General features: G+C 36.3%; 2 protein-coding genes across 13 annotated transcripts in view; one reads left to right on the top strand and one right to left on the bottom strand.

Moving 5' to 3' along the window:
- The window catches only part of WDR3 (WD repeat domain 3), a 32,827-nt gene that overhangs the window by 3,852 nt on the left and 2,481 nt on the right, over positions 1 to 26,494 (top strand). For both annotated transcript variants that reach the window (XM_077119744.1, XM_077119745.1), the window contains exons 3-25: positions 195 to 404; positions 4,050 to 4,168; positions 5,843 to 5,921; positions 6,829 to 6,924; positions 8,993 to 9,103; positions 9,303 to 9,404; positions 9,693 to 9,790; positions 10,789 to 10,896; positions 11,412 to 11,642; positions 13,986 to 14,079; positions 16,519 to 16,620; positions 17,984 to 18,069; positions 18,247 to 18,382; positions 19,098 to 19,154; positions 20,186 to 20,286; positions 20,515 to 20,626; positions 20,756 to 20,890; positions 21,175 to 21,225; positions 21,778 to 21,843; positions 22,356 to 22,448; positions 22,936 to 22,983; positions 23,644 to 23,687; positions 25,316 to 25,444. In XM_077119744.1, coding sequence (XP_076975859.1) covers positions 195 to 404; positions 4,050 to 4,168; positions 5,843 to 5,921; positions 6,829 to 6,924; positions 8,993 to 9,103; positions 9,303 to 9,404; positions 9,693 to 9,790; positions 10,789 to 10,896; positions 11,412 to 11,642; positions 13,986 to 14,079; positions 16,519 to 16,620; positions 17,984 to 18,069; positions 18,247 to 18,382; positions 19,098 to 19,154; positions 20,186 to 20,286; positions 20,515 to 20,626; positions 20,756 to 20,890; positions 21,175 to 21,225; positions 21,778 to 21,843; positions 22,356 to 22,448; positions 22,936 to 22,983; positions 23,644 to 23,687; positions 25,316 to 25,444 — 2,408 coding nt within the window. The remainder of the gene's footprint in view (positions 1 to 194; positions 405 to 4,049; positions 4,169 to 5,842; positions 5,922 to 6,828; positions 6,925 to 8,992; positions 9,104 to 9,302; positions 9,405 to 9,692; positions 9,791 to 10,788; positions 10,897 to 11,411; positions 11,643 to 13,985; positions 14,080 to 16,518; positions 16,621 to 17,983; positions 18,070 to 18,246; positions 18,383 to 19,097; positions 19,155 to 20,185; positions 20,287 to 20,514; positions 20,627 to 20,755; positions 20,891 to 21,174; positions 21,226 to 21,777; positions 21,844 to 22,355; positions 22,449 to 22,935; positions 22,984 to 23,643; positions 23,688 to 25,315; positions 25,445 to 26,494) is intronic.
- The window catches only part of SPAG17 (sperm associated antigen 17), a 287,582-nt gene continuing 283,293 nt past the window's right edge, over positions 22,206 to 26,494 (bottom strand). For 6 of the 11 annotated variants that reach the window (XR_013159174.1, XR_013159179.1, XR_013159180.1 and 3 more), the window contains 3 exons: positions 25,345 to 25,521; positions 22,896 to 23,025; positions 22,206 to 22,398 (listed from right to left, as the gene is read on the bottom strand). The gene's annotated coding sequence lies outside the window, so the exon portion shown is untranslated. The remainder of the gene's footprint in view (positions 22,399 to 22,895; positions 23,026 to 25,344; positions 25,522 to 26,494) is intronic. The other 5 variants (XR_013159175.1, XR_013159176.1, XR_013159177.1 and 2 more) reach the window with 5 other exon arrangements.

Here is a 26,494-nt window from a genome sequence, read left to right as displayed (position 1 = left end):
AAAGTAATTAAAGCTTTTCCTGACTGTTCCGTTGCCCTCTGAATAATAATTCCTACACTAAAAAACATGAGAAGGGTTGTGGAGTTGCATTATTATTTGTAACAGTGATTTAGGATTATTGATCTCAATTTTAATTTGCCTGATTATTCCTGCATTTATCTCCTCTGCATTGTTTTTGCTTCTTACAATTTCAGATCCTCATCCTTCAGGGACTTAAATATGAAGTCACTTGCTTGTGTCCTTCCCCAGATGGGCTGCACTTGGCTGTTGGTTATGAGGATGGGTCTATCCGACTCTTTAGTCTCTTGAGTGGGGAAGGAAATGTGACCTTCAATGGACACAAAGCAGCTGTCACTGCCTTGAAGTATGATCAGCTAGGAGGCAGGCTGGCCTCTGGGTCCAAGGTAAGTCCGTTAGTCTGGTACCCAGACTTTAATATATTGAAATGCTGGGCTTTCAATGGTGCAAAATAGAATTAGATGGTGGAAGGGGAGTAAGGGGGATGTATATGAATTAGGAGGTTCATTTATTTTCTGTTAAAATCTTGAATAAAGCTGATTACATATAGGAACCAGACAAGGACACCCATTGTAGCTATTACATTATATCATTTTGGAAGTGTTACTCAAAACAGTAAAACAAGGAAGAAAATCAAAGACTGAAAGAGACAAAATGAAAATGTGTTTATGAGTTTGGTAAAATCAATAGCTTTCCTGTATTTTAAAAGTCATCGGTTATCTCCTCTTTGTCTTTTGCTGAGTCTTAAACAGAGAAGCACAGCCAAAGGATGACTCTCTTTTGAGTTGGTCGATCACGTGCACTTATGTGAGCCCTGATTTGGAAGGGATGCACGCTCAGGTATGAGCCAGTAAGAGAACACTAGCCGGCCAGATCAGCCCAGTCAAATCCCCTAAGCAATGGATGGCAGATAACACTCTCAGAACCAGCCCCAGGGGCCTAAATCTGTTTCTCTCTAGGTGACATAAGATTATACACATTCCAGGGACAAGTATTCCACACACACAAAAGTCATCAGTTAGAAAAGATACTTAAAAAAAAATCCTTTTACAATAGAATGTTAAGTAGCACATTAAAATACCATGAAAATTTACTGAAGCATGTGTAATAGAAGACTGGAATAAACAGCAGTTCAAACCCCTTGCTTGAATTGGAAGATAAAGTTTTGAAAAAATGCTAATTTCCTAAAGGGTTTTTGTTTGTGTTTTTACAGCTTGATCAGATTATTTAAATGCATATATGGAAAAACAAATGAATTGGAAAAGCTAAAATTTCAGAAATGAATAATAAAAGAGAATCGCAGTATTAAAGCACATTATAAAGCTGTAATTTAAGTGTGTATTGATGTTGTAGTAACAATACAAAATAATCAGATTATTACAACCAAATAGAAATCCCAAAAACAGATCCAGTTTTATATTCCTAATTAGTATATTTTAGAGATGGCATTTTTGTGAGTAGAAAAGTGGTGGATTATTTATTTATTAAACAGTTCTTAGCCAGTGGGCTAACTGCTGGGGAATTTTAAGTTAGAGCTTTTACCTCATACCGTATCCCAAAATGAATCAAATATTAAAAACTTATTTTTGAAAAATGACACTTAAAGTAAACCAGAAAATACGTAAGTAAACATATTTGATATCAAGGTGGAAAAGGACTTCAAGCATATCAGCAAAGAAAGAAATTGTAAATGAAGCGCTTGATTTTTGGAATACTTAAAATTTAAGATGTTTATATATTAAAAGGGATGATGGGAAAGGGAAAGTAATATTTTGACTATAAAACAAAAGGAGTGAAAAAATAAAACAAAACAAAAAGAGTAATGTCATTTATCTATTCATAACTTCTAAGCAGTCCCATACAAAATGACAACAAAAGAGAAGCGGACACGAATTGGCAGCTCACAGAAGTGGTAAAGAAGGCCAATGAGCATGTGAAAAATTTCTCAGTAGTTAAGAATGTAAATTAAAATAAATATTTAGATACTCTTTTACTTATGAAGTTGTCACTTTTTTGAGAAGACTTAATACGCAGAGTTGAGGGATGGGGAAACTAGTATCATTCATGTTGCAGGACATTCATATAGATTGCTACAGTGTTTTGGGGACCATTTTGATGGTATGAATAAAACACATATCTTTTAACCCAAGAGTTGCCTTTTTTAGTATCCTGATAGAGATGTGTACAAAAATTCATTTAACAAGAATGTTTATTTCAGTATATTTATAATAGCAGAAAATTGTAAACTACTTAAATGTCTAAAACAGAAAATTATTTAAATAAATTAGGTTTGATTGATATACAAGCATTAAAAGTGAGGGCCTTCTGGAATGACTTGAAAAATGGAAATACATTTAAAAATTTTTAAAAAAGGGATCATAAAATGAAGTGACAAGCATGATCTTAGTCTTCTAATAGGAAAATAACAACATGAATATATGCATAAAGAAGACTGGAATAAGATGAACAAAATAAATATGATTGAAAGACTATGAAACTGGGCGGGCCATGGTGGCTCAGCAGGCAAGAATGCTTGCCTTCCATGCCAGAGGACCTGGGTTCGATTCCTGGTGCCTGCCCATGTAAAAAAATAAAGAAAGAAAGACTATGGAACTATTAAACCTTACCATTAGGAAAGCCCCTGATACTATGTCAAACTTTAGGGACACCCAAATCAGTAGGCCATGCCCTTGATCATGAGGCTTACTCTTGTGAAGCTTATATAGGTAGCAGAGAAGCTTAGACTACCTATAGGCATGCCTAAGAGTTACTTCTGGAGGACCTCTGTTGTTCCTCAGATGTGGCCTCAGTCTCTCTAAGTCCAAGTCTGCAAGTGAAATCATTGCCCTTCCTCCTACATGGGACATGACATCCGGGGGTGAAAGTCTCCCTGGTGATGTGGGAGAAGACTCCCAGGGATGATTCCAGACCTGGCACCGTGGGATCAACAATTCCATCCTGACCACATGGAGGAAAAGAAGTGTAATTAAAGTATCAGTGGCAGAGAGAGTTTAAATAGAGTCAAGATGCTACTCTGGAAGTTGCTCTTATGCAAGCTTCAGGTAGACCTTTCTACCTATCATAACTTGCCAGCTCCCAGCCAGGACCATTCCAGCCAATCCTAAAGAACAATATATAAGATTGTGCATCACAGTCTAGTGCATTCACAACCGTTCCATGCACTAGAGTACTTTCCAGAAACCTACAACCTCCAGATGGGTCCTTGGTCCAGAGAAGTCCTGAAACCTAGCCCAGCCTCTCCAGAACATCAGACATCAGATAGTTCCATCTCCCTACCCCATATTAGTGACAGATCCTTCCAATATCAAAAATTTAGAATTGCCATAGCCCAAACAATCCCAATGAGAGGTATAGAAAGATCAAAGGTGATGGTAGAATTATACATAGAAGATAGGACTTAACAAATGAATATGAATGCTGAATCACTAAATTGGTATCTCTTTATTCTCCAGTTATTTAGGGCAGCTAGAAATAAAAACCTAAAATTGTGAAATTATGACCCATGTCAAAGTCTGAAATATGTTCTCCAATTAATTGTGTTGCTGTGCTTTGAAATTTATGACTTTTTTGTATATATGTTATTGTTCACAAAAAAAGAAGGAAAAAAGTCAATTGTGATGATAAAACAGTATTTGAACCCTCTAACCTCCTATATTCTGGAACGGCTAGAAGGAAAAATATGAGAGGATTGTATGGTAGCCCATGGCATACTCTGGGATCTGTCCTGTAACCACTTTTGAAGAGTACTTTGAAAGCTATTGCTTTTTTATTTCTTTGCTTTCTATATATGTTATACTGTATGATAGAAAAAGTTAAAAGTAAATAAATATGGTTATTCTCTATGGGGTTAAGAATGGGATTTATTTTCTTCTGTGCCTTCTTGTATACTTTCCAAATTTTCTACAAGGACTATATGCTGCCTTTGTAAAAACATATCATCATGTTTGTCAAATTATGCCTTCTATGAGAGAGAAAATCATTTTTTCTTCTGGATTATTTGATCTCTTTAGGACACAGATACTATTGTGTGGGATGTGATCAATGAAAGTGGCCTCTACCGACTAAAGGGGCACAAGGACTCCATCACACAAGTTTTGTTTCTACGAGAAAAGAATCTGCTAGTTACTAGGTAAGGAAATAATGGTTCCAATTCCAGTTCTTTTCTAGTAAATTCATTAGAGAGGTTTTAGGAGAGGAAATTTGCTCTGTTCCTTACTCATTTCTCCCCACTGTACTTAGGCTTCTGTGCTGGTTTCCTCTCTTCTCTGCTTTCTTCCCCATCCCTCCCCTCCCTTTACTGTCGTAGGTGCTGTCCAGGGCTATTTGTAATGTCTTTCATCTCTTCTGACTTGCCACTCTTCTTCCCATTATGAAACAGTGGGTAGGTATGAAAACTAAGCATTTACTTTGATTTAACCTGTTTTTTGAGAAGTGACATACTCCATTTTTAGGACTTCTGAATATTTATTAGGTTAAAGTATTTGAAATTTCCATTTGTGTAGGTCAAAAATGGTCAGATATCAGCAGTTTCACATGGTTTAACCTAATGTAATTATTAGTTCCTAAAGATTGACCACCCAGGAAAGACTGAGATCCTAAGATTTGTTAGTCGTTAATTAAAGGAACCATGCTAATGACAGGAGAAATTGTGAAGGGGTGAAAATGCTGGTACTGGTGGATTGGTTCTTGTGGAATAGCATGGAGGTACACTAGTATGTCTTGCTCAGATTCATACAGATTTTGTAAGGTAATGATTCTGTAATTTTAATAGAAAACCTGCTGTTACAACTTAGGGAATCTAAAGAAAAGGAAGTAACACTGTGAGATGAAATTTATGGGAGAGACTTTGTAAGTCAGGTGATTTTCCCCCTTCCCCCCAGTTAGGTCGTGAAGGAGGATTCTGTTAGATTCATATCAGTAAAGAGACTTGTAAGGCAGTAAGAGCAGAGCCCACTGGCGGGGAGGAATTACAATAGCACATTAAGGGTCAATTAACTCAAGGTTTTACGAATCCTGCTGAAGAGCCTGGCTCTTGATTTATAGGAAACACTGAGTCAGTGTAAATTGTAAAAATTTGCAATTATTGAATGAAATGAAAGAACAGGAATGGACAGGGAAACCAGATTAGAAGCTGTTAAGATAAGTCAGGGAGTCAGCCCTGAATTTGTGTGCAGAAGTGGATTGGAAGGATTCAGGAGTTAGCGACTTCATGGAGGAGGCATTTTCAGGGCATGGCGATTACCTGGACATGTGAACAAGGGAGCAGGAGAGTGCTAAGACGCTTCCAAGTTTGACAGCCTGAGTGAGTGTTGATGCTGTGATGCTGAAAGGGATGGGAGGAAGGGATGATGAGTCCATCCTGGTTCTTTGGTACTCTGAATTCTAAGTAATTTTTGTGCTTATAGGTAAAATAAATGAAAATGCCCACCAGGAGAATTAGGGTTCTTTACCTTTCAAAAGAAAGGTCAGGTAAAATAGTAAATTTAGACATTATCACTGTATATTGCCTTTTTTTTGTATGCTGCATGATGGGGGTCACATTTCATTATTTTTCCATGTGGTTATCCTGCTATTGCTGCTTCATTTGTTGAATTTTTTGGCGGGGGCAGTCGGGGGGAGTGCAAGGTGCACTGGCTGGGAGTCACACCCATCTCCCCCATGGCAGGTGAGTATTCTATCCCTGAACTGCCCATGCTCCCCCTGTATATTGCCTTTTTTTTGAAGTAACAGAGGAGTCCTTGATATCCTCGTTAGTTTAATGAGTCTTCCTAAATATGAATTTTTTTTTTCCTATTTCTTTCAGTGGGAAAGATACCATGGTGAAATGGTGGGACCTTGATACCCAACACTGCTTCAAAACAATGGTGGGCCACCGAACTGAGGTAAATGTAGGGTCATGAGTCCAGGGAAAGGATGGCAAGGCAAAAAGGAAAAGGCAGTTTTCTTCTCTGATCCTTTTATGGCTCTTTGTTTTTGCTGCTCACCACAATCATTGATATTGTCTTGAGAAACAGGAAGGTTAATGTGGTAGAAGGAGTGCCAGCCATTGGAACAGATAAAACTGCTCTGGCATTTAGTAAACATTGACGCTGGGTAACTTCTTAATGTCTGAGTTTCATCATTTTTAAGTGAGTGTCTGTTTTTATTGTTGTCTTGATGTTTAATGGTACTGCATGTCCGGAGCCTGGCCCGGTAACATATAAATAGCAAATTGTAACTGTAATCGTAGTTACCCAAGCATAGGTCTGTTTCATAGCATTCGGGAGATAATACACACATCTTGGAACCTCCTCAGTGCTTTTCTTATATTAGGCTTTCAAAAATATACTTTGAATTAGTGAGAAAAGCAGATTGACTTCTTTGTTGATTTGTGACAATACTGTTTTCATTGTTTAATTCTTGGAAATTTGAGGATGAATAATATGCAGTTGACATTGAGCTCCTTTTGTTTGCTAGGCACTGCTGAAAGCAAGATTTATAAGACTTAATATCATCATTTGAGTAGACTCTAATTAGAATTTGTGTTGAACAACCATTATCTAAATTTAAGGATAAGGAATTAGAATCTGTTAGTATCACATAAGTGCCAATTCCACAATAGGCCAATTTTCTCTCAAAGTAAAATTTCTCTTAGTGCTTTTTGAAAGTGTCACCTTCATATGCCTTCTCCTAACACTTTGAAAATGCCAAAGAGATTTTGCTCCAGTATGGTCATACTTCTGAAATGTCACGTTGTACAGCCTGGAATCTTGTAAAATCTTGTGATGTGTATCTTTTCATGCTCTCCAGGTGTGGGGGCTGGTTCTGGTGTCAGAAGAAAAACGGCTCATCACTGGGACTTCAGACAGTGAACTGAGGGCTTGGGACATAGCCTATTTGCAAGAGGTAATAACTTTCTGATCATGGGCAATGTCATGCTTTAGCAATTTCATAGGCTCATTGAGTTTATAATGAGATATAATTATCATGTACTTCTTATAGTATTAGATATTGATAACTTATAATTTTGAAATGAGTTTTTTCTAAATTATATGTCCCATTACCCTCTTTTATTTGACTCCAAAAGAAGGATAGCTTTAGACTTAAAGCTTCCAGTATTACTAATATTTTTGTTTGTTGATTCTTAGCCTGGTATTCCTGGACCTTTGGATGTCCATGGATGGATTTCAGAGTATCTGTGATCGTTTTCCCTGAAAAATCTATGTAAAATTTGTGCATGTTTATAAATATGTATATTATGACAAGAAAATCTGTAGTTTTTTCCTCAGATATTCAGAGAAATTTGTGTGGAAAAAAACATTAAAGACCTCAGGTTTAGTGGAAGTAACTTGTGTGGGTTTTGTGCTCAGTAGTCATTTTGATGGGTTCTATATTAGTAGACCAGGGTTTAAATGTAACCTTTCTTGCCATGTCTTTGTGCTTCTGTATGCCAGTTTGAATCTTTCCCTCTAAAAATATGTTAGACCTTTCACTTGAGAGTAGGGAAGATGTTTTAGTTTCCTAGTCTGCTCAAGCAAATCCCATGTAATGGGTCCACTTAAGCAATAGAAATTTTTTGTTTTTTAATTTTTAAGCAGTTTTACTGAGATATATTCACACACCACACAATCCCTCCAAAGTATACAATCAGTGGCTCTCAGTATCACAACATAACTGCATCAAATTCAGACTACTTTCACCACTCCACAAAACTGTATTGCATAATTGAGGAAATGATTGCAATATATGAAAAGATGAGGACAAACAATAGCACAGGATTTAGCAAACTATATTCTACAAGTAAACTCAATAGTTGAGTTGAGACATTTCACACTTTCTACTACAAGATTTTTAAGATATTTCCCTACATTTTCTTCTAATAGTTTTATGGACTTAACTCGAACATTTAGGTCCTTGATCCAAATTGAGTAAATTTTTGTGTAAGGTATAAGATAGGGATCCTCTTACATTCTTTTTGATATAGATATCCAGTTTCAGTTTTCAAAGCACCATTTGTTGAAAAGGCTCTTCTGACCCAGTTGAGTGAACTTGGCCACCTCATCAATAATCATTTGGCCCTACGTGAGAGAGTGTATTTATGAACTGTGTACTTGATTCCAATGATCGGTATATCTATCTTTACACCAGTATCATGCTGTAAATGCTGACCTTTCACCCAAAGAGCAAGCAAAGAAAGAAAATAAGTAAATGGGAACTCCCGAAGGTCAAATACTTAAGTGCATGACTTTGTCAGAAAAGATGAAAAGGCATCCATCTCAATGGGAAAAAAGCATTTGGAAACCACATAGCTTATAAGAGTTGGAAGCAATAGAAATTTATTAACTTATAAGACATCATCAAGGTAGTGCTTTCTTCCTTAAGATGTGGTATTTTGGAGCTGGCTACCAGTGGTCCTTTGCCCTTAGCTTGTCATGTGGTAGGCACATGATGATGTCTCCTGGTCTCTCCCTTCTCTTCTGGATTCTCCTGATGTGCAGCTTCTGGCTGTTCTGACTGTGGCTTTTTTCTTTCTTAGTCTGAATTTCATTCTCTTACGAGGAATAAAACCCTTCCTGACTGGGGTGGGCCACCCCTTAACTGAAGTAACCTCAACAGAAAATCCTATTTACAATGGGTTTACACCTTTAGGAGCAGATTAACTTTAAGAACATGTTTTTCTGGGGTACATCCAGCTTCAAACCACCACAGAGTTTTATTTTTCACCTTGTTACCAAACAATAGCCTTTATACTATAGAAAGGTAGTGGTGATAATATAATGAATAGCATTTTGTTAGTATTTGATATAGTCATTTTTAAATATATGCTGATATCTCCTGCTGTTGAAGACATTTGATCAGAGAGATTGTGAATTGGAAGCTATTAGCGGCCCTAAGGAAAGGTTTCTAGGTCATCAATATTAAGACGGAACACAGTATATCAGCTCCCCCCCCTCCCCCCCATTTTATGAAACAGATTGAAGACCTAGAAGAACCAGAGTCCAAGAAAATCAGGAGGGCTTCTGTGACACAGGGCACACAGGAAGCAGAGGATGGTACTCAGGAAATGGACGATGCTCCCGAGGATGTAAATATTTCTACTTGTCATCTTCACTACAGTTGAATGGTGGGGAGTGTAAGAATTGCAGATTTAAAAATTGCCTTTTTGCCATTATTCTGAGGAATATCTTTTCTTTGCTGCCTGCATTTCTTAGAATCATATCTTTACAGAGGCTCAGCAGAACTTACATTGAACTTTCATCCTCTCTTTTGGGCTTCTCCTGTAGCGCATCCTTTCATGTAGAAAGGCTGGTTCCATAATGCGGGAAGGAAGAGACAGAGTTGTGAACCTTGCAGTCGACAAAACAGGCAGGATTCTTGCTTGTCACGTGAGTATTACCAGGCTTGTTAGAAAATGACAGACTAGGCAGTTCCATTTAGAATCTCGTTTTTCTCATAAACAGTGAAATGGTGTTCTTTGGTCATGTTAATAATTCATTACATGTGATGTGGAATGTATTCCCATTTTACAGATGAGCAGACAGACTAAGATAAGTAAACTGTCTTAGGTAATACAGCTAATAAGAAAAAAATAAACATTGTTTCATTCTTATGGAAAATAAGCTAAATTATAAATTGCCTGTAGTGGACTCAACGTTAACCTTTTGCCTTTCTAGGGAACTGATTCAGTGCTAGAAGTGTTTTGTATCCTTTCTAAAGAGGAAATTCAGAAGAAAAAGGATAAAAAGATGAAGAAAGCTAGAAAGAAAGCAAAGTATGTTTTTTAAACTTGTATTAATAGTGAAGTAGCCTTGGTGAGCCAGACCACATTTTACTGGTAGAAAAATTTTACTTTTTCAATGGAAATGATATATTTATTCTGTTATTACCAATTACTGTTAGAAAGCTAGAGAAGAATTTGTGGAATACTGGTGAATATTGTTTTGAATTTGTTCGTTTTAGACATCTTCATGGCTGACATTTCTGAGTATTGAACTCAGAGCCATATAGAACTAGAAGGAAGAGTTTTTAAAGAATAACTTATATTGCAGTAGTTCAAGATGTTGTTCCCTTGAGATATCTTGACTTTAAAAGGTTATTGTGAGTTTTTCAGAGGGTTTGTTTGGTGGGCAGTAGAAGAGCTTCTCGGCTGTGGAGCTCTCAGGTGGCAGGGTATCTTTAATGGCACAGCCTATAAGAAATGAAGCCGAGTTGTACAATGCTAACCATGGGGACTGTGAGAAGAAAGTCTAGACAGTTACGAAACTGAAATTTGGGAGCAATGTAACTTTGGAATAGGTCACTAACCATAGAAATTCATTTCTCAATGGTTAAAAACTTTCAAGTTTCAAAGAAATAAGAAGTCATCTGATTTGGTTAATCTTTTAAAACATATTCTCATTTATTTTACAACTCGGTGACTTGGTTGAGTTGTTACATTCAGATTAATACATTTTCTGAAAAGTCTTGAAGTTAAAAATGTTTTATAAGAAACACATCTGTGAAATAATTTGAATTAATCAGATTTATCCTAGGAAATTTTGTGGGCTATGGAATCCATTTATTGTGGGTACCCATTAAACGGAGTAATACTTTTATTTGCATGCTACTGTAACTTAACAAAGCTACATTGCTTAATTCTGGTGGTAATCCTGTGTTAAGTGGCTTTCCCAGGATCAGTTTGTTGGTATCATAACCAGGACTTGAACTCAAGTAATAGCAAAGTTAAAAAAGCATGGTACCCTTTTTTTGTTGTTGTTGTTTCCTGCCTAGATTAAATTCTTGCAAAGGAGAGGAGGAAGACCTTGAAATCAATGTTGAGATGACTCTGAAAGATGAAATCCAACGGGTGACTAATATCAAAACTTCTGCCAAAATCAAGTGAGTAAAAATATTAAGCTTATTATATAACTGGTGAATGACAAAGTTTTGTTGGCTTTTTCATGATACCTATAAGCTGTCTGTATGAATTATACGTTGGAGACAGTGGTCAAGGATGCCTCTTTCACATTCAGTTCCTACCACCCTCTCCATGGGCCCCGTTACTCATCTCATATTGAGATTGTTGTAATAACATTTTTCTTTTTATTTACTGTTCTTTTCCGCTGCCAATTTTTAAAAAAAAAATCCCATGTTCAGAAGGTATTTATGGTCACATAAAAAGTACATTTGTAATAACAAGATAAATGTCAGAACTGGGGTCTGAACCCATACTTCTTTGGCTTAAAAGCCTATGCTTGACTACTCCATAATGCTCACAGCACCCTTTTATTTGTAAAATTCTTTACACTTATTCAAGACTTAATATAGATTGAGGACGATACAAAACAGTCTTCCTGTAGAAAGTGAGACAAGATGATGGCTAGAATGTTTGATACGAATATTTTCACATGCAGATCCTTTGACTTGATTCATTCACCTCAAGGAGAGTTAAAGGCTGTCTTCCTTCTGCAAAACAACTTGGTGGAATTATATTCACTGAATCCAACTACATCTGTGCCTCAGCCTGTCCGAACAAGCAGAATTACCATCGGGGGTCACCGCAGTGATGTCCGGACTTTGTCATTCAGCTCTGACAGTGTTGCTATCCTTTCGGCAGCAGCTGATTCCATTAAGATATGGAACAGGTTTGTGAAGCAATGTTTTGTATGGCCTCATCCAATAGTATTTTCTTCCCTTTGAATTATGTTTTAGTATGCTTGGTGGTTAGCAATTGGCGTCTTAATGCCCTAAATGCAGTTCCCTTACTGTGTATCTTCAGTGTATTTTGGTCATAGGCCTGAGGAATTTAGGAAAACCTACCTTTTTAAAATTGAATGCAATAAACATCTCACTCCACGTCTGCAGCCTTATAGAGAAAAATGCACAGCCATGCTGCCTACTCTTTAAATGAAAACTAGCTTTTGATGCCACCCAGTAATTTTGCAGTATTTTTCATTCATTTTTTTTATTGTCCTACATGACTTATTTCACATTTTCCTCAAACCTCAAAACTCCTTCAGCTCCTTTAAGTTGATCACCTTACTAGTTGGGTAAAAAAATGGAAGCATTTAGAAGAGAATGTTCAAATTACAAATGTTCAAACCTAGCTGAATCTTTACCTACACACTTTACCCTGCTTCCTTTTCCTCTTTGGCTCCTACCTAAGGCTGATCACAACTTCGCGTATCAGGTCCTTTTTCTTCTTCTCTTTTAGAAATTCTTCCTTTCCTACATCATCAGTTTTCTCTCTTTTGAGTCATCCCCTTTCCATACACATGTGTTATAATACCTCTCATTTTAAAAGGAATAATAACACCCTATATTCCTCCTCCCCAGTAACTCCATTTCTCACTGTATTCTGTGTTCTCTGTCTCACCAGGCTTTTGCCCTCACAGTTTCTCCAAAACAGCTCTCTTCACCTCATCAGTGATCTCATGTTTCTAAATCTTATGACCTCTTAACTTCATTTGACAATCATTCCTTGAATTGATAACTTTCTCCCTTTTAAATGCTTTCTTTATTTCACTTTACTTCCCTCTTCCCTTGTGGCTATTTCTTCTCAGTCTTTGCTGAATCGTATCTTCTGACCTCTGAATGTTGGAGCTCTTCAGAGCTGAGTCCTTGGGCCTTTTCTCCGTCTACACTCACTTTATGTGATCTCCAGTCTTGTGACTTTAAATGCTATCTCTTTGCCAATGGTGCATACACTTATATCTCTATCCTTAGCCTCTCTCCTGAACACTAGAATCATATCCAAATATTTACTGTCTATCACCACTTGGATGTCTCTTTAGGCATCTCAAATGTTTATATATCCCAAGTCAAAATTTTAACCTTCATTTCTTCTTTTACCTGCTGTTCCTGCATACTTCCCTATCTCAGTAAATAATCACTTCCATTTGTTCAAGCTGTTGACTCTTCTCATCTCCCATGTGCAGTCCATTAGCAAATTGTATCTTTTCTACATCCAGAACTTATCCAGAATCCTCCCACATCTCATCACCTGTGCTGCTACCAGCCTGATCCAAATGACCATCATCTCTCACCTAGATTATTGAAGTAGCCTCCTAACTGGTCTCCCCGCTTTCTAACTTGCCCCTTTTTAGTCTGTTCTGAGCACAGTACAGTCTTTCTATAATGCAAGGTAAATCACTTCTAAAAGTTCCATCTCACTGTAACTAAATGCCGAAGTCACAGACCTTTCTCTTCCTGCTCTCTCTGTTGCTCCCCTGGCTACACTGACTGTCCCTTGAACACAGTGGTTATCGTGCCCACTGTTCTTTTTGCCTGGAACGATCTTTCCTGTTTATCCACAGGCTTTCTCCCTTATTTACTCAATCCAGTAACAATCCTGCCACCCTCTTCTCATCCCTTACACTCTGTATCCTTTTAACCCAGCATTATGTTTCTCCATAGCATTTAATATCTTCTGATATACCAAATATTTACATATTTGTTTATTGTTTATGTCTATCCCTCCCCCAAAGGATGAAGGATATATGAAGTTAGAGACCTCTTATGTTTTGTTTACTATTATTTTTCTGGTACCTAGAACAATATCTGGCATGTAGTGGGCATTCAGTAAATGCTGAATGAATGGCCATTTGATTCGTATTTGTTGAATGGATGAATGTTTATGGTCCTATAAAATGAACTTTGCCTATAGGGATTTGCTAATTTGACTTGCAATCCCATGGGCTTACTTTCTTGTAATGGCAGATTGGGATCTATTTAAGCCTAACGGATGCTTTTCTCTGCCCTGTCTATGTATAATCTCTGTTCCTTAGGATTAGGAGGTCCTTACAAAACAGAGTTACACGCAATATAATATTTTCTCTTTTAACTATAGTTAGATATGAGCTAAAAGTTACTGAGATTTTTGTCTTCTCTAATCTTAACCAGTCTGTATGGCTTAGTGTATTTTAGAACCTCTAAGATGGGCAGGCAGGTTCTCTTAACGTATGAGTCTTTATCCCTTCCTCCAACAGGTCTACACTGCAGTGTATTCGCACAATGGCCTGTGAATATGCACTTTGCTCCTTCTTTGTACCTGGCGATAGGCAGGTGGTCTTAGGGACAAAGGTAAGCAGACTGTTTCTTGGGTTTCTGGGGCCTTTTTACTCAATATTATTAAAGTTGTTTGCGAAATGGTTCCTTTGTTAGCATATTAGACGTGTTAGCGCTAAGCAGTATGAGAGGGCATTATTAGTTCATTGCTCTTTTAAGTTTTTTTTATTTTTCTCTTCTATATACAATGTTAAAGTCAAGCTATTTCTAAAACTAAGAAGAAAATGAGCGTGATGACTCTCATATAATTACTTTTAACATTTTGGTGATTGTCCTTTCGTGTGTCTTTTTATATACTTGTGTTTGATTGTGTTTTGAGTATATGGAGTAGCTAGCATCATACTGGTAGATAGAGGTATTCAGTAAAGGCAAGCTAACCAAGTCCTCATTTCCATCTGCCAACCAGACTGGGAGACAGCCGTGTGGAAATAGCTTAGAATTCACAGCAAGCAGATGTGGATTTGGAGCCACATTCTCCCCCTTAACTAAAGGAGTTATTTGGAGCAAGGAACATAAATAATTTCTTAGTGTGTTCCTCACCTATATAATGGATGTTCCTCCTCTATGTAGCAGGGTGACACTTGTTTTCTGATAACAGCTTTTGTATCAGATGGGCCTGGGCTTGAATTCTGGCTCTGCCACATACCAGCTTTGCTACCTTTGGGCCAGTTACTTTAACCCTATTAGTCTTGTTTTTCTCGTGTTAAGTGATGCTAATAACCTATGTCACAGAGATAAAGTGTGTAAATACTTAGCACAGAGACTTGTTCACAGCAAATACCCAGAAAATATGAGCTGGTAGCAGAGGTGCTAGTACAAGTGGGGATAAGGTTTTTATTTGCATTTGGGAAAGCATTTTGCTAATAGCTCTGAAGACTACCAGGGAGACTAAAACACAATCCCTGTCCTGTCCTTGTACTAGTCATTTTTAACATAGATTATCTCATTTAATCCCCACAACAGCATAGAGAGGGTAGGTGAGATAAACTTCGTTTTACAATGTAAAAGCAGGTTCATGGAGATAAATTCACCAGCAGTCACAGAGTTGGGAATATGCAGACCTGGGATTGAAGTCATATGTATACTCGTTCCACAGCACTGCAGAAGTACAGCACAGACCAGGCTCTGCCTGTGTGTGTGACCTGCCAACATGGCGCACTGTGATCATGGCACATGCAGAGCTCCAAACAGGAACCAAAACAGATGACTGTTTTCTAAGCTACTGTTATTTTTTTACTTCATTGCCCCCACCTCCCCCCAGTATCGTAGGTAGATTTCTGTTTCTCATTGTCTGTGCACCGTAGAGAAAGAAACCAGTACTTAATGGAGTAGAGTTGGTCACGCCAATAACCTATTTAATGGATTAATGAACTTTAAAGGCTTTTTATATTTGCCATGTCCTATTATGTTTATTGTGATTTGCCATTGGCCATGATTTTTTTTGTGTGTGAAAAATAACATACAGAAAAGCAAATTTCAAAGCACACCACAACAAGTAGTTATAGAACAGGTTTCCGAGTTTGGTATAGGTTACAGTTCCACAATTTTAGGTTTTTACTTCTAGCTCCTCCAAGACACTGGAGACTAAAAGAAATATTAATATCAATATACTCATTTGTTAAACCCTATCTTCTCTGTATAACTCCACCTTTTCCTTTGATCTTTCTCCCAATCTTTGGGGTTATTTGGACTATGCCCATTCTAACTTTTTACATGTTAGAAGGGGTTGTCGATAATATGTAATGGGGAATGGAACTTCTTGGTGCTCTGGAGAGGCTGGACCCGCTGGGTTTCAGGACTTATCTGACCTAGGAACCATCTAGAGGTTGTAGGTTTCTGGAAAGTAATCATAGTATATGGAACCTTTGTAGAATCTCAGATAACGTCCTAGGTGTTCTTTAGGGTTAGCAAGAATGGTTTTGGTTAGGGTTTGGCAAACCATAGTAGCAATGACTAGCTGAAACTTGTGTAAGAGTGACCTCCAGAGTAACCTCTCGACTTTATTTGAACTCTCTCAGCCACTGAAACCTTATTTGTTACACTTCTTTTCCCTCTTTTGGTCAGGATGGTATTATAGATGCCATAGTGCCAGGGTCAAGCTCATCCCTGAAAGTCATATCCCACATTGCCAGGGAGACTTTCACCCCGACCATGATACTTTGCTTTAAGAGGTGGGGAAACCCTGAAAATGACCAGAGTCCAGTAATACAAGCTGCACTCTTCCATAGTCATGTGGTGTGTCAGCCCTGCCAGAATTAGCTCAAAATGTCAGTAAGAGACTTAATGGCATTTATTGAAGTAGAGAATACAGAGCATAGAACTTGTGATATATTTCTTAAGCAACTGACCACATTGCTGCTTCTTGGTTATTAAATTGTTTCTAAATCGTGCAGGCATGAATCAGAGAACTTGTGGGTGTGCTCCTGCACAGTGTGCTCATTTTTGTCTTGTTAGACGGGAAAGCTGCAGCTGTATGACTTGGCCTCAGGAAATCTGCTGGAGACAATAGATGCACATGATGGGGCTCTGTGGTCCATGTCTCTATCTCCAGATCAGGTAAATAACCAGATGTTAAATATCTGGACTTCATTGCTCTGGATGGCATTTCCCAATTCTTATATCCAGCTTTTACTGCCGCGTGAGAAAAAAAATCTCTGGTTTCAAAGAAAGATTTGTCTAATAGACTTCACATATGATGATACCATCCCATTCACCAGATAACGTAAATAGCTGTCATTAGAAATGGTTTCTTCTACCTGCACTTCATCATCAGCTACATGACAACAAACTGCTTACTCTCATGATTTCTTGCTAGTGGTTTGTGATACTTCTTAAAAGCAAATATTCTCTTGGACAGCACAAAGCAGAGAGTAGAGCAGACTTTATTGCTTCCCTCTGTCCAAATTCTATGACTGTGTAAGACCAGTGTTTGTAACAAATATATCAGTTTTTAAAATAAAAAAAGTGGTTGGCGGGGGGAACTGTATACTTATGCTAGTGATGGTACTGTTGCTCAGAACATTTTAAGATTCTTTATTTAGAATTTCTTAAGAAATTGTGACTCATTCATTTGAGTATTCTCAATGGTATCAAACCTTTGCCCAGTCAGCATAATTGTATTTAGAAAAAACTAAATATGGAGTTTAGAGTGGGTAATGCCATTTGGGGGGTCAGAACACAACATCTGGAGCATTCTACCATGGGTCAGCAGGCAGAGTCCTCACCTGCCATCTGGAGACCCGGGCTCAATTCCTGGTGCCTGCCTATGTAAAAAAAAACTGAATTTAAAATACTAATCACATATTGCATTTGTGGAGTGTTCTGTGTTTTCCGAAGTATTTTCATTTATTATTTTTGTAACAGTTTTGTAAACCAAAACTGTTGGTTTTCCTGTTGTTTCCTGTGTCTGTGGAGTGACAGAATGAACAATAAGTCCTGTTTTCTGATTCTAAGTTCTTTATACTTATTAATAATTACTTTGTATTGAGGTTAATTGTATTGTTATTGAAAAAATTTCAAACATGTTTTAAATAGGGACAACATTGTAGGAGTAAATTTGTACTCTCCTGAGGTGAGTACTTTGGATGAATTTATTTAGATTATCCATTTTTGTATATATGTCAAATTAGTAAAACGTTTCCTGTAAGGTTCATTAATTGTCTTCCTGATGCTGAGCAAATGTATAACTAGGATTTCTCACTGGTTACCGTCTGTCTATATTAGTCTATGCTACAAATTCTCATATGAGATCTATGGCAAAAGCCATAAGTAGCAATGAAGAAGGTTAAGAGAAGGCACATTTTTCTTAATTGTTGTCCCATGCCATTAAGTAAAAATGCCTTTTTTAGAATATATTCATGTGTCTTATTTAAGTTTCTGTGCTTCTTAGTTTTTAATTGAAATGTCACTTGATTTTCAGCGTGGCTTTGTGACAGGTAGTGCAGATAAATCTGTCAAGTTCTGGGATTTTGAATTGGTGAAAGATGAAAATAGTGCTCAGAAGAGGTGAGTAAACATTTTTAATTTGTGTACATTTTCTGGAGTGAAAATAGGGAAGCCATTGAATTGCTTTTTTGACATAAGTATCTCATGGGACCCCTTTGTAAATTCAAGACACTTTTTGGAATTGTTTGCGTTTTTGGAGTACATGTTTATTTTTCTTTATGCTTTCTAAATTGCTAGGCTTTCTGTGAAGCAGACTCGAACCTTACAACTCGATGAGGATGTTCTGTGTGTCAGTTACTCTCCAAATCACAAGCTGTTGGCTGTGTCTTTGCTGGACTGTACCGTGAAAATTTTTTATGTTGACACTCTGAAGGTACAGTGGTAATGCCTGGAAGTATTTTCTTTCTGAATGACTGACCTTAAGAACTTGGGTTAGGACTATAAAAAAGTGACCCCGACTGTGCCCAGCACTACTATGTTTCTAAAGATACGTGTGTGACTGAATCAAACCATTTCTGTGCATTAAAGAAGTTAAAGTTTTAAAAGAATCCTATACTTGATGAATTTTTTTTTTAATGCAAGCTGTATTTCACATGTTCAGGAAATCTTGTGTAAGGAAGATCCTGTAGTAGCTGGTTTTTTTTTTTTTTTTGAGAGCATTGCTAGGGGTCCTGGGCAATGACTCCACCCTTGGCTGTACGTCAGGATCATTTATTTGGTTTCCTTTTTAGAATATAGATTCCTGGCCCTGTGCCCAGAGAGTTGGTAGGACTGAATCTGGCCTGGAGATACTTTTGTGAAACAAGAACCTGAGAGTATCTTTGTGCCATACTCTGACTGAGGTAGTACTGCTTCCAGGGGAGTATTCTTGGCAAGTGTGTGCCGAATCAGCATAATGGGCCTGATAATCTTACTTAATAAGCTACCTTCTCTGCTTATCTTCTTTGAAAAATAGGCATTAAGCAATCCAGAAAAGGGTTTAGTATTGTATTTTAAAGTTACATTTCAGACCCATATGTAATAAATTATGCCTGCTATCTTATATACATAAATGTGAGTTATTGATACTTTTTTTTTTTAATGTTTAGTTTTTTCTTTCATTGTATGGACACAAACTACCTGTTCTGTGCATGGACATCTCTTATGTAAGTAGAGTTTAGATGTGTCTTGATAATAGAAAGTTATCTTTTATAAAGCAGTTGCTGTCTGCTCTTGGTTTAATGTTTTCAGTAGTGCAGTTATCTTTATCATTCTGTTATTTATCTGACTTCAGTACAGTTATGAAGACACATAATCATATCCTTAAATATATATATATGCACTAAGGTTTTCAGAATACTTTCATAGTTACACTCTCAACTAATCTTCCTAACTAATTCCCTTTTGTGGCTTCCCGAAACAGTACTTTAGTGTCTAAAATACTGTAATTGGTAAAACCCTCCAAAATGAAAGACTCCTAAAAGGCATTCCCCTATATTCTGAAGGATAATATTGGTGAGGAGAATGGAACTTTGCTTTATATTTGGATTTTCATGGTATTCTTTACTGTGAATACTTTTAGTGTCTTGACCCAAATCACCTTTTTGCAACGTATTTAGTTGTGATTAGGAATGGCAATGTGTATTTAAAAACAATTACTATTCCTTTTGAAAGTAATTGGCTCTATGCTCTGGCTGTCTGTGGCACAGAGTAAGTTGCAGTGTTAAAATATTTGTAATTTTCCTGTTACATTGACAACCATTTGAATATAGCACTGAAGTGGGAATGGTAAAAGAAATAGTGATGGGGAGCATAGGATAAGAGGCTATGTCGTAAACGTTTTAGAAGATGTTTCGTTCTCCCCTTCTCCCTTCCCCAAATCCCATGACAAAGACTAGAGATTCTATTTCCTATCTGTTTAACAAAGTAAATAGATAGCCTTACATCAAGGCATGATACCGCCCCGTGGAACTATAAAAATATTTAAGCCACAGAGTTTTTGCTTCCACTTAACAAAATTTTAAGTAACTGTAGGAAGAAGCCAAGAAATAGTTGCTGTTGGTATGAAGATGAAATTAATTTTTTGGCACTGATTTGAATAATTAAAAAAAATAAGTTAAATGTTCTGGTTAATTTTTCTATATCTAATTTACAAAGTTCAGACAATCATAGTAATGGTTCACTCCTTGTTTCATAGGATGGAGCACTAATAGCAACTGGCTCTGCTGACAGGAATGTGAAAATCTGGGGTCTAGACTTTGGGGACTGCCACAAGTCTCTCTTTGCACATGATGACAGGTAGGTGTAGTCTTTTCAGAGACCTCCTTTAAATCAGCTTTAAGCATTATTTCACTTGGGTATCTGTGTCTTTTATTTAGTGTTCTCAGACGGTGGCAAATTAACAGTGGTAAATTAAATGTCAGTAGTCAGACACTTCAAAAAGTATGCTTGCAAGTCCTTTTGTTTCTGTAAAATTTGTTACTAGCCTATATTTTGATGACAATTCAAACTTACTTCACTTTCCAGTGTGATGTACCTACAGTTTGTTCCCAAGTCTCACCTCTTCTTCACTGCTGGGAAAGACCATAAGATTAAGCAGTGGGATGCAGACAAATTTGTACACATACAAACTTTGGAGGTAAATTAATCTTTTGCCCAATAGTTTAGAACTACTTTTAAGGTTGAGTGTTGATCTCCCACTAATGTAAACAGGTGGTGGTCTACCAATGAGGTATTTTTACTTAAAGTTTTTGTTTTTTTTCTCCAGGGACACCACCAGGAAATATGGTGCTTGGCTGTAAGTCCCAATGGAGATTATATTGTGTCATCATCCCATGACAAATCTCTGAGACTTTGGGAGAGAACAAGGGAACCTCTTATTCTTGAGGAAGAAAGAGAGATGGTAAGAACTTTAGGCTTGTTTGCAAATATGCTGGTGAGTATCTAACAGGCTGTCCCACCTGAAGTTTCCTGTCCGGTATGATCACACTTCATTCAGTACAAGTCTAGGAGCCTCCCGGAGACAGGTTTCCAAGACTAGTGTCACCCTTTTCAGAAGCCAGGCAGAGCAAAGATGTCATTAGTGGATTATATTTGAAAGAAACACCCTTTTACTGCCTTGTTTTCATTTCACGTAAGAGATCATGCTTTTTCCCTCATACTAACTTGTTATCTGTCTCTTGGCAGCAAAGAGAAGCAGAATATGAGGAGAGTGTGGCCAAAGAAGACCAACCAGCAGTAAGTAAATCTTTTAAGACCTTGAGATTGTACTATTTATTGAAATTTACTATAATTTTAAGAATTTCTAATGATAGAATTAGGACTGGATGCCAAGTTATCTCTGGTTGATACGGTAAAGAATCTGTATATTCCTTTTTATTCAGCTCCATACCCTGTTTTATGGAATAAGTGATTGACCACATTTAGTATTGGATAATTGTTAGTCTGGCTTTTTTAAAAAAAACAAAAAAGACTTCAGGGGAATTATCTAATTTATGGTAGAACAAAAAGCAAAAAGAAATTTGAGAAATTGGGCTTTCTCTTTAAATCTTTGTGGGAGCAGGAAATTTTTATTGTAATACATATGAAATGCCTAGCGTAATTTCTCTAAGTATCATAGTAAGGGGTTCGTAAGAGGAAGTATTATAGTAAGTATTCAATTAATTGAGCTGATAATATTGTTATAATTATCATAAAAATAATATCTCCTTTCTTTCATGGATGTAAGAGTACATCGGCTCTTTTATTCTTGTCAATGATATTGCTCAAAGATCTCTTTGTTTCTGCCAGGTTCCAGGGGAGACTCAAGGTGACAATTACTTTACTGGAAAGAAAACCATTGAAACAGTGAAAGCAGTAAGTTGATAGGGAGTGTATTCCCTTATTTTTAAATAGTATCCCCATGTTTTAGTAAAAGTCTTATCCTTTTTCCACCAAATATCCTTATTGTGGCAAAGAGCTGATGACATTTGAAGATACGATCATGATCACTGAACTCCTCCCTGGTAGCCAAGCATAGGAGTAGTCCTAAGTCTGTTTAATTAGTGCATGGTTTCTAGAGGGAAAGCTGCCCCTGCCCACCGTGAAAATAGTACTTTTCAAGTGTTCTTGGGAGCTGCCCTACTTGATGTGTCACCTAAGTCCATGACACTTAGTCACCTCCCCGTAAATTTTGCGGTGGGGAGTACAGGGGGAAGAAAATGAAAGATGGCTTTAAATGTTGTTTGGCATACTGTTGGGCAGGTCTTTATTAAATGATATAAGCTATTACTTTTGTTAATTTCTAGGCAGGCCTTCCAATTTTATTGTCCCAGGCGGAGGATGATGGAGTGTGTTGTACTGATTTCTGTTCTTTGTCATCTTCGTAGGCAGAGAGGATCATGGAGGCTATTGAGCTATATCGAGAAGAAACTGCAAAAATGAAAGAACACAAAGCCATTTGTAAAGCTGCAGGGAAAGAGGTAAAACAGTCCATTAGTTACACTCTAGGAAACATTACTAAATGGAGAAAATTGCTGAGAACGAAACCATCATTTCAGGATTTATTAACTCAGATCAGGATAGGAGATAAATGTGATAGAATCTTTTCTAATTCAGTTCTTAGAAGAAATTGAGGAAATGTGAGAGGAAGGAAGCTTGGTCTTAATACTAAGGGAAGGATAGGAAATTATGGATTGAGGTGATTATGGTATTGAGTAGAAACTTATGTTCCTTTAATGGTCAGGTTTGTGGGGTGAGGTGACCATTTTAGATTTCTAGATCAGTTGGATGGCCCAAACATATTCATGCTTACTATAAAAGCTAAAAGTCCTGATAATTCTTTTACGTCTGTTTTTAGGGTCTCTTTCTCTTTTCAAAATGGCAAAATACTGTTATTTCTATAGTTGTGATAAGCACTATCAAAATACCTGTGTTTAAAAGTGATTTGATTAAATCATTTCTTAATAGGTTCCTCTTCCCATCAACCCCATCCTCATGGCTTATGGCAATGTCTCCGTGAGTAGACTGTCTTAGCAGTTTCCCCTTGATTAGTCACTGCTTTAAGAGATGAGAAGGAAGTGAAGAGGCATTATGATTTGAGGGGTGGATGTATTGGGAAATACTCTGGCTTTAAAAATCTCTCTTGAATGGTATTATCACCTAGGACATTTTATATTTCAAAAGGACCACTCTAGTGTAACTTCCAAGTCAGCCTTTTTTGTTCAATTACACTGTCATTCCTGTGTTTTCGGTACTTATTTATATTCAGTAGTCAAAGTACTCTGAAGATGCTGTTCATCTAAATGAACTTCGAAGTCTCTGGAGGAAAGGCTGACATAAATCAGATAAATGAGAGAGAAAATAAGTAATGGGAGATCTTATTCTAATCTAGCAATTTCTAGTTGCTTAGCATTTTACTTGTATATTTCATTCACCTTCATAGTGATAATGTTAGTCAATGTATCTTTATTTTATACATAAGGAAACTGGACTGACTTATTAAGTTAATATAGCTGGTAAGTTGCAGAGCAGTTTTGTGAACCCAGATCCATCTAACCCAAAGAACACTGCTTCTCAAGTAGAGAGAGGAGTCCTTGCTTTTAAGGGATGCAAATTTGAGAACTTCTGTAGAAACCAATCAAGAATATCACTAATGGTGTTAATCTTCCTTTATAGCCTTCAGCTTACGTGTTAGAGATTTTTAAAGGAATCAAGTCAAGGTGAGTCATAGTGCAAAATTATTAGAATTTGTCAGCTAACTTACTTGAGCATGTTTTATAATTGAAAGTTAAAGGTTTAATTAAGGCAAAATTTTGATGGAAAATAACTCATTGTAATGTTCTTTTTGAAGTGCTAGAATTAGGAAGCCCCTCTCGTAGTATGAAAGGAGATGCTTCTTAAAAGTAAATGAAGGGAAGTACTACTTTATATTGTAGGTGATTAAATCATCTGCAGTTCACTCAGAAGTACCAATTGTTAATATTTTTTGTTATGTATTTCACTTGGTTTATTTTCTACGTATGTCACAGTCGTAATCATGCTATGATACAGTTTTGTATCTTGTTCTGTTTCACTTAATGTGTCCTGAACATTTAATTGTTAAAATCAATTCTTCAAAATAAAAAAAAAAGAATTAGTATTCTTCAAAATCATATCAGTATGAATTATTATATGTTGCATTTGTTTCTCATTTTTAACTATTATCTATAATGCTTCAGTGATACCATTAACATAAATCCTTGGCATCACTAATGATTATTTTTAAGAGTCTAATAACTGAACAAATATGGGACTTTTAAAAATGGGAGTTTGAAAAACTGTGGTAAAAATCAGCACAAGCAGCAATATAAATCTTCTAAAATTCTTTGCCTGTTTGAGAGACAAAAGGTGGTACTGTGTTATTTTCATTTCTCCTGATATGACCAATAAAATTTTTATTGTATATACTGGCCATTTGTATTTTTTTTCTGTGAAAATTTAGCTAATACCCCTTTTTTTGTGTGCTCTTTAGTAGTTTCTTGTACTGGTTTTAAGAGTTATTTATATCCTTCATTATTTATTTTTGGAAATAATTCTTGTGATTTACCTTTTTATTTATGTGTTTGACCTACTGAAGGTTATTTTTCATAATCATAATATCTCAATAAATCTCTAACAAGAGATAAACAGGACCTATCTTGGGGAAATTACAAAACTTTAGTTGAGAATGGTAAAGGAAGATTAAGATTAATGGAGATATAACTCATTCACAAGATTTAATTTCTCTTAAGCTAATTTATAGATTTGTGATTCCAATTGAAATCCTATTGAGACTTCTAATAGGAATTGATGAAATGATAGTGGAGTTAGTTCTAGAAAAGAAGACCAAATCAGACAGAATAACAAAAGGGAGTTATTCTCCTATATAAAAAACTTGAAATTGGCAGTAATTAAAACAGTGCAGGCTTGGTATCACAATCAATAGACAACTTGTCAGAACAGACTTGAAAACCTAGAGACACAGTGTTATATATAAAGATTCAATATGTGGTAAAGAAAGTCTCATAGAGATAAGATGGAATATTCAACAAAAAATTTTAGAGAAATTGGTTGTTTGAAGAGAAGAAAAGTTAGATTCTTCTACCATGCCTTGGACCAAAATGCATTTCTGATGGATTAAAAAATTAAATGGAACAAAGAAAACAAAATGTCAAAAATAAAATATATAGAATATAGTTGGCTATATTTCTGAATGTGCAAGAACTTTTCAAGTACAAAAACAGAAAAAAAAACAATAGTTAAGAAAAAGTAAAAAATTGACAGGGTTAAGAAATATGGCATTTTTAATGTTTATTTTTTCTTCCCTCAGTGAGCTGGAAGAATCTCTTCTTGTGCTACCTTTCACTTATGTCCCAGACATTCTAAAGCTCTTCAATGAATTCATTCAGCTGGGCTCTGATATTGAACTTCTGTGTAGATGCCTCTTCTTTCTTCTCAGGTAACATCCTTTTCCAAAGAACACCATGTCTGCTCAGCATAACTGCTCCATTACTTCCTCAGCTGAAGCTGCAAAAGCTTTGCAATCAAGAAATCTTATGTTTCAGTTTCAAAGACTTTCACAGAATTTCCTTGCTGCTTAATATAAATTATTTCTTATCATTGGCAATCAGTCTTGCCCTTAAAACAGGATAGTGATGACCCCACCTTTTTGATTAATACAAGGTAATACATTGCTCAGGTATCCTTACTCAGCTATAAGGCTCTGTCTAGGTCGTAGCCTGGACATCATAGCTCTGGTTCTAGTCAATTTGCTAAAAGCCAATTACCAAATGGCCAATTTGGTAATTGTTTATTACCAAACAATTTGTTTATTTTAACTAAAGATAAATGGTTTTGTTTTGTCCTCATAACAGCATTATAAGGCATGCCAGTTTATTTCTCCAGGTTTCTACAGGTAAAAATGGGAAAATATGGACATACACAGAGAGAACTAAAGAACATAAAGAGACTATCATGAGATTATATTCATAGGTATGAAAAATTCTTGTAATATGTAGCTGAGAAAAATATATTTACAAAGGCTTAAGTTACATTTAAGTTACTAAGTTATATTCATCTCATATTCCACTCTGCTTTTAGTCTTAAGCTGTTGTATCAGAGAACAGGATTAGAGACAAATGAATAATCCTTAAAATGCTGTTATAAAGACAAAATAAATACTGGTAGCCAATACCAAATAGTTAAAAGAAATTTATTTCTTGTATATGATTTAGTACATTGTATACTTAGTAATTTAGTATTTGGAGAATTAATTGATTTGATATTTAATGAATTGTCCTATTTTTATGATTCTTAACTGTCTACTACTTTTATTCTACCATGGTAGTAGCAAAAGAACAATGGCGTGTTTATATTATTCTTTTGCCATATTTATTAAATTGTAAGAACATGTTTTTACTCTACAATATCTTAGTAATTTCTTAATGCTAGAGCACATGTGCTGTTGAATAGGAACCACAGTCGTGTTTAAAATAGGGTCCTAAAATAA

This window comes from Tamandua tetradactyla, chromosome 11 (assembly GCF_023851605.1).
Source record: "Tamandua tetradactyla isolate mTamTet1 chromosome 11, mTamTet1.pri, whole genome shotgun sequence".
Lineage (NCBI taxonomy): Eukaryota > Metazoa > Chordata > Mammalia > Pilosa > Myrmecophagidae > Tamandua > Tamandua tetradactyla.
The sequence above is the reverse complement of the archived record's forward strand: the minus strand, read 5'-3'. Positions and strand labels throughout refer to the sequence as shown.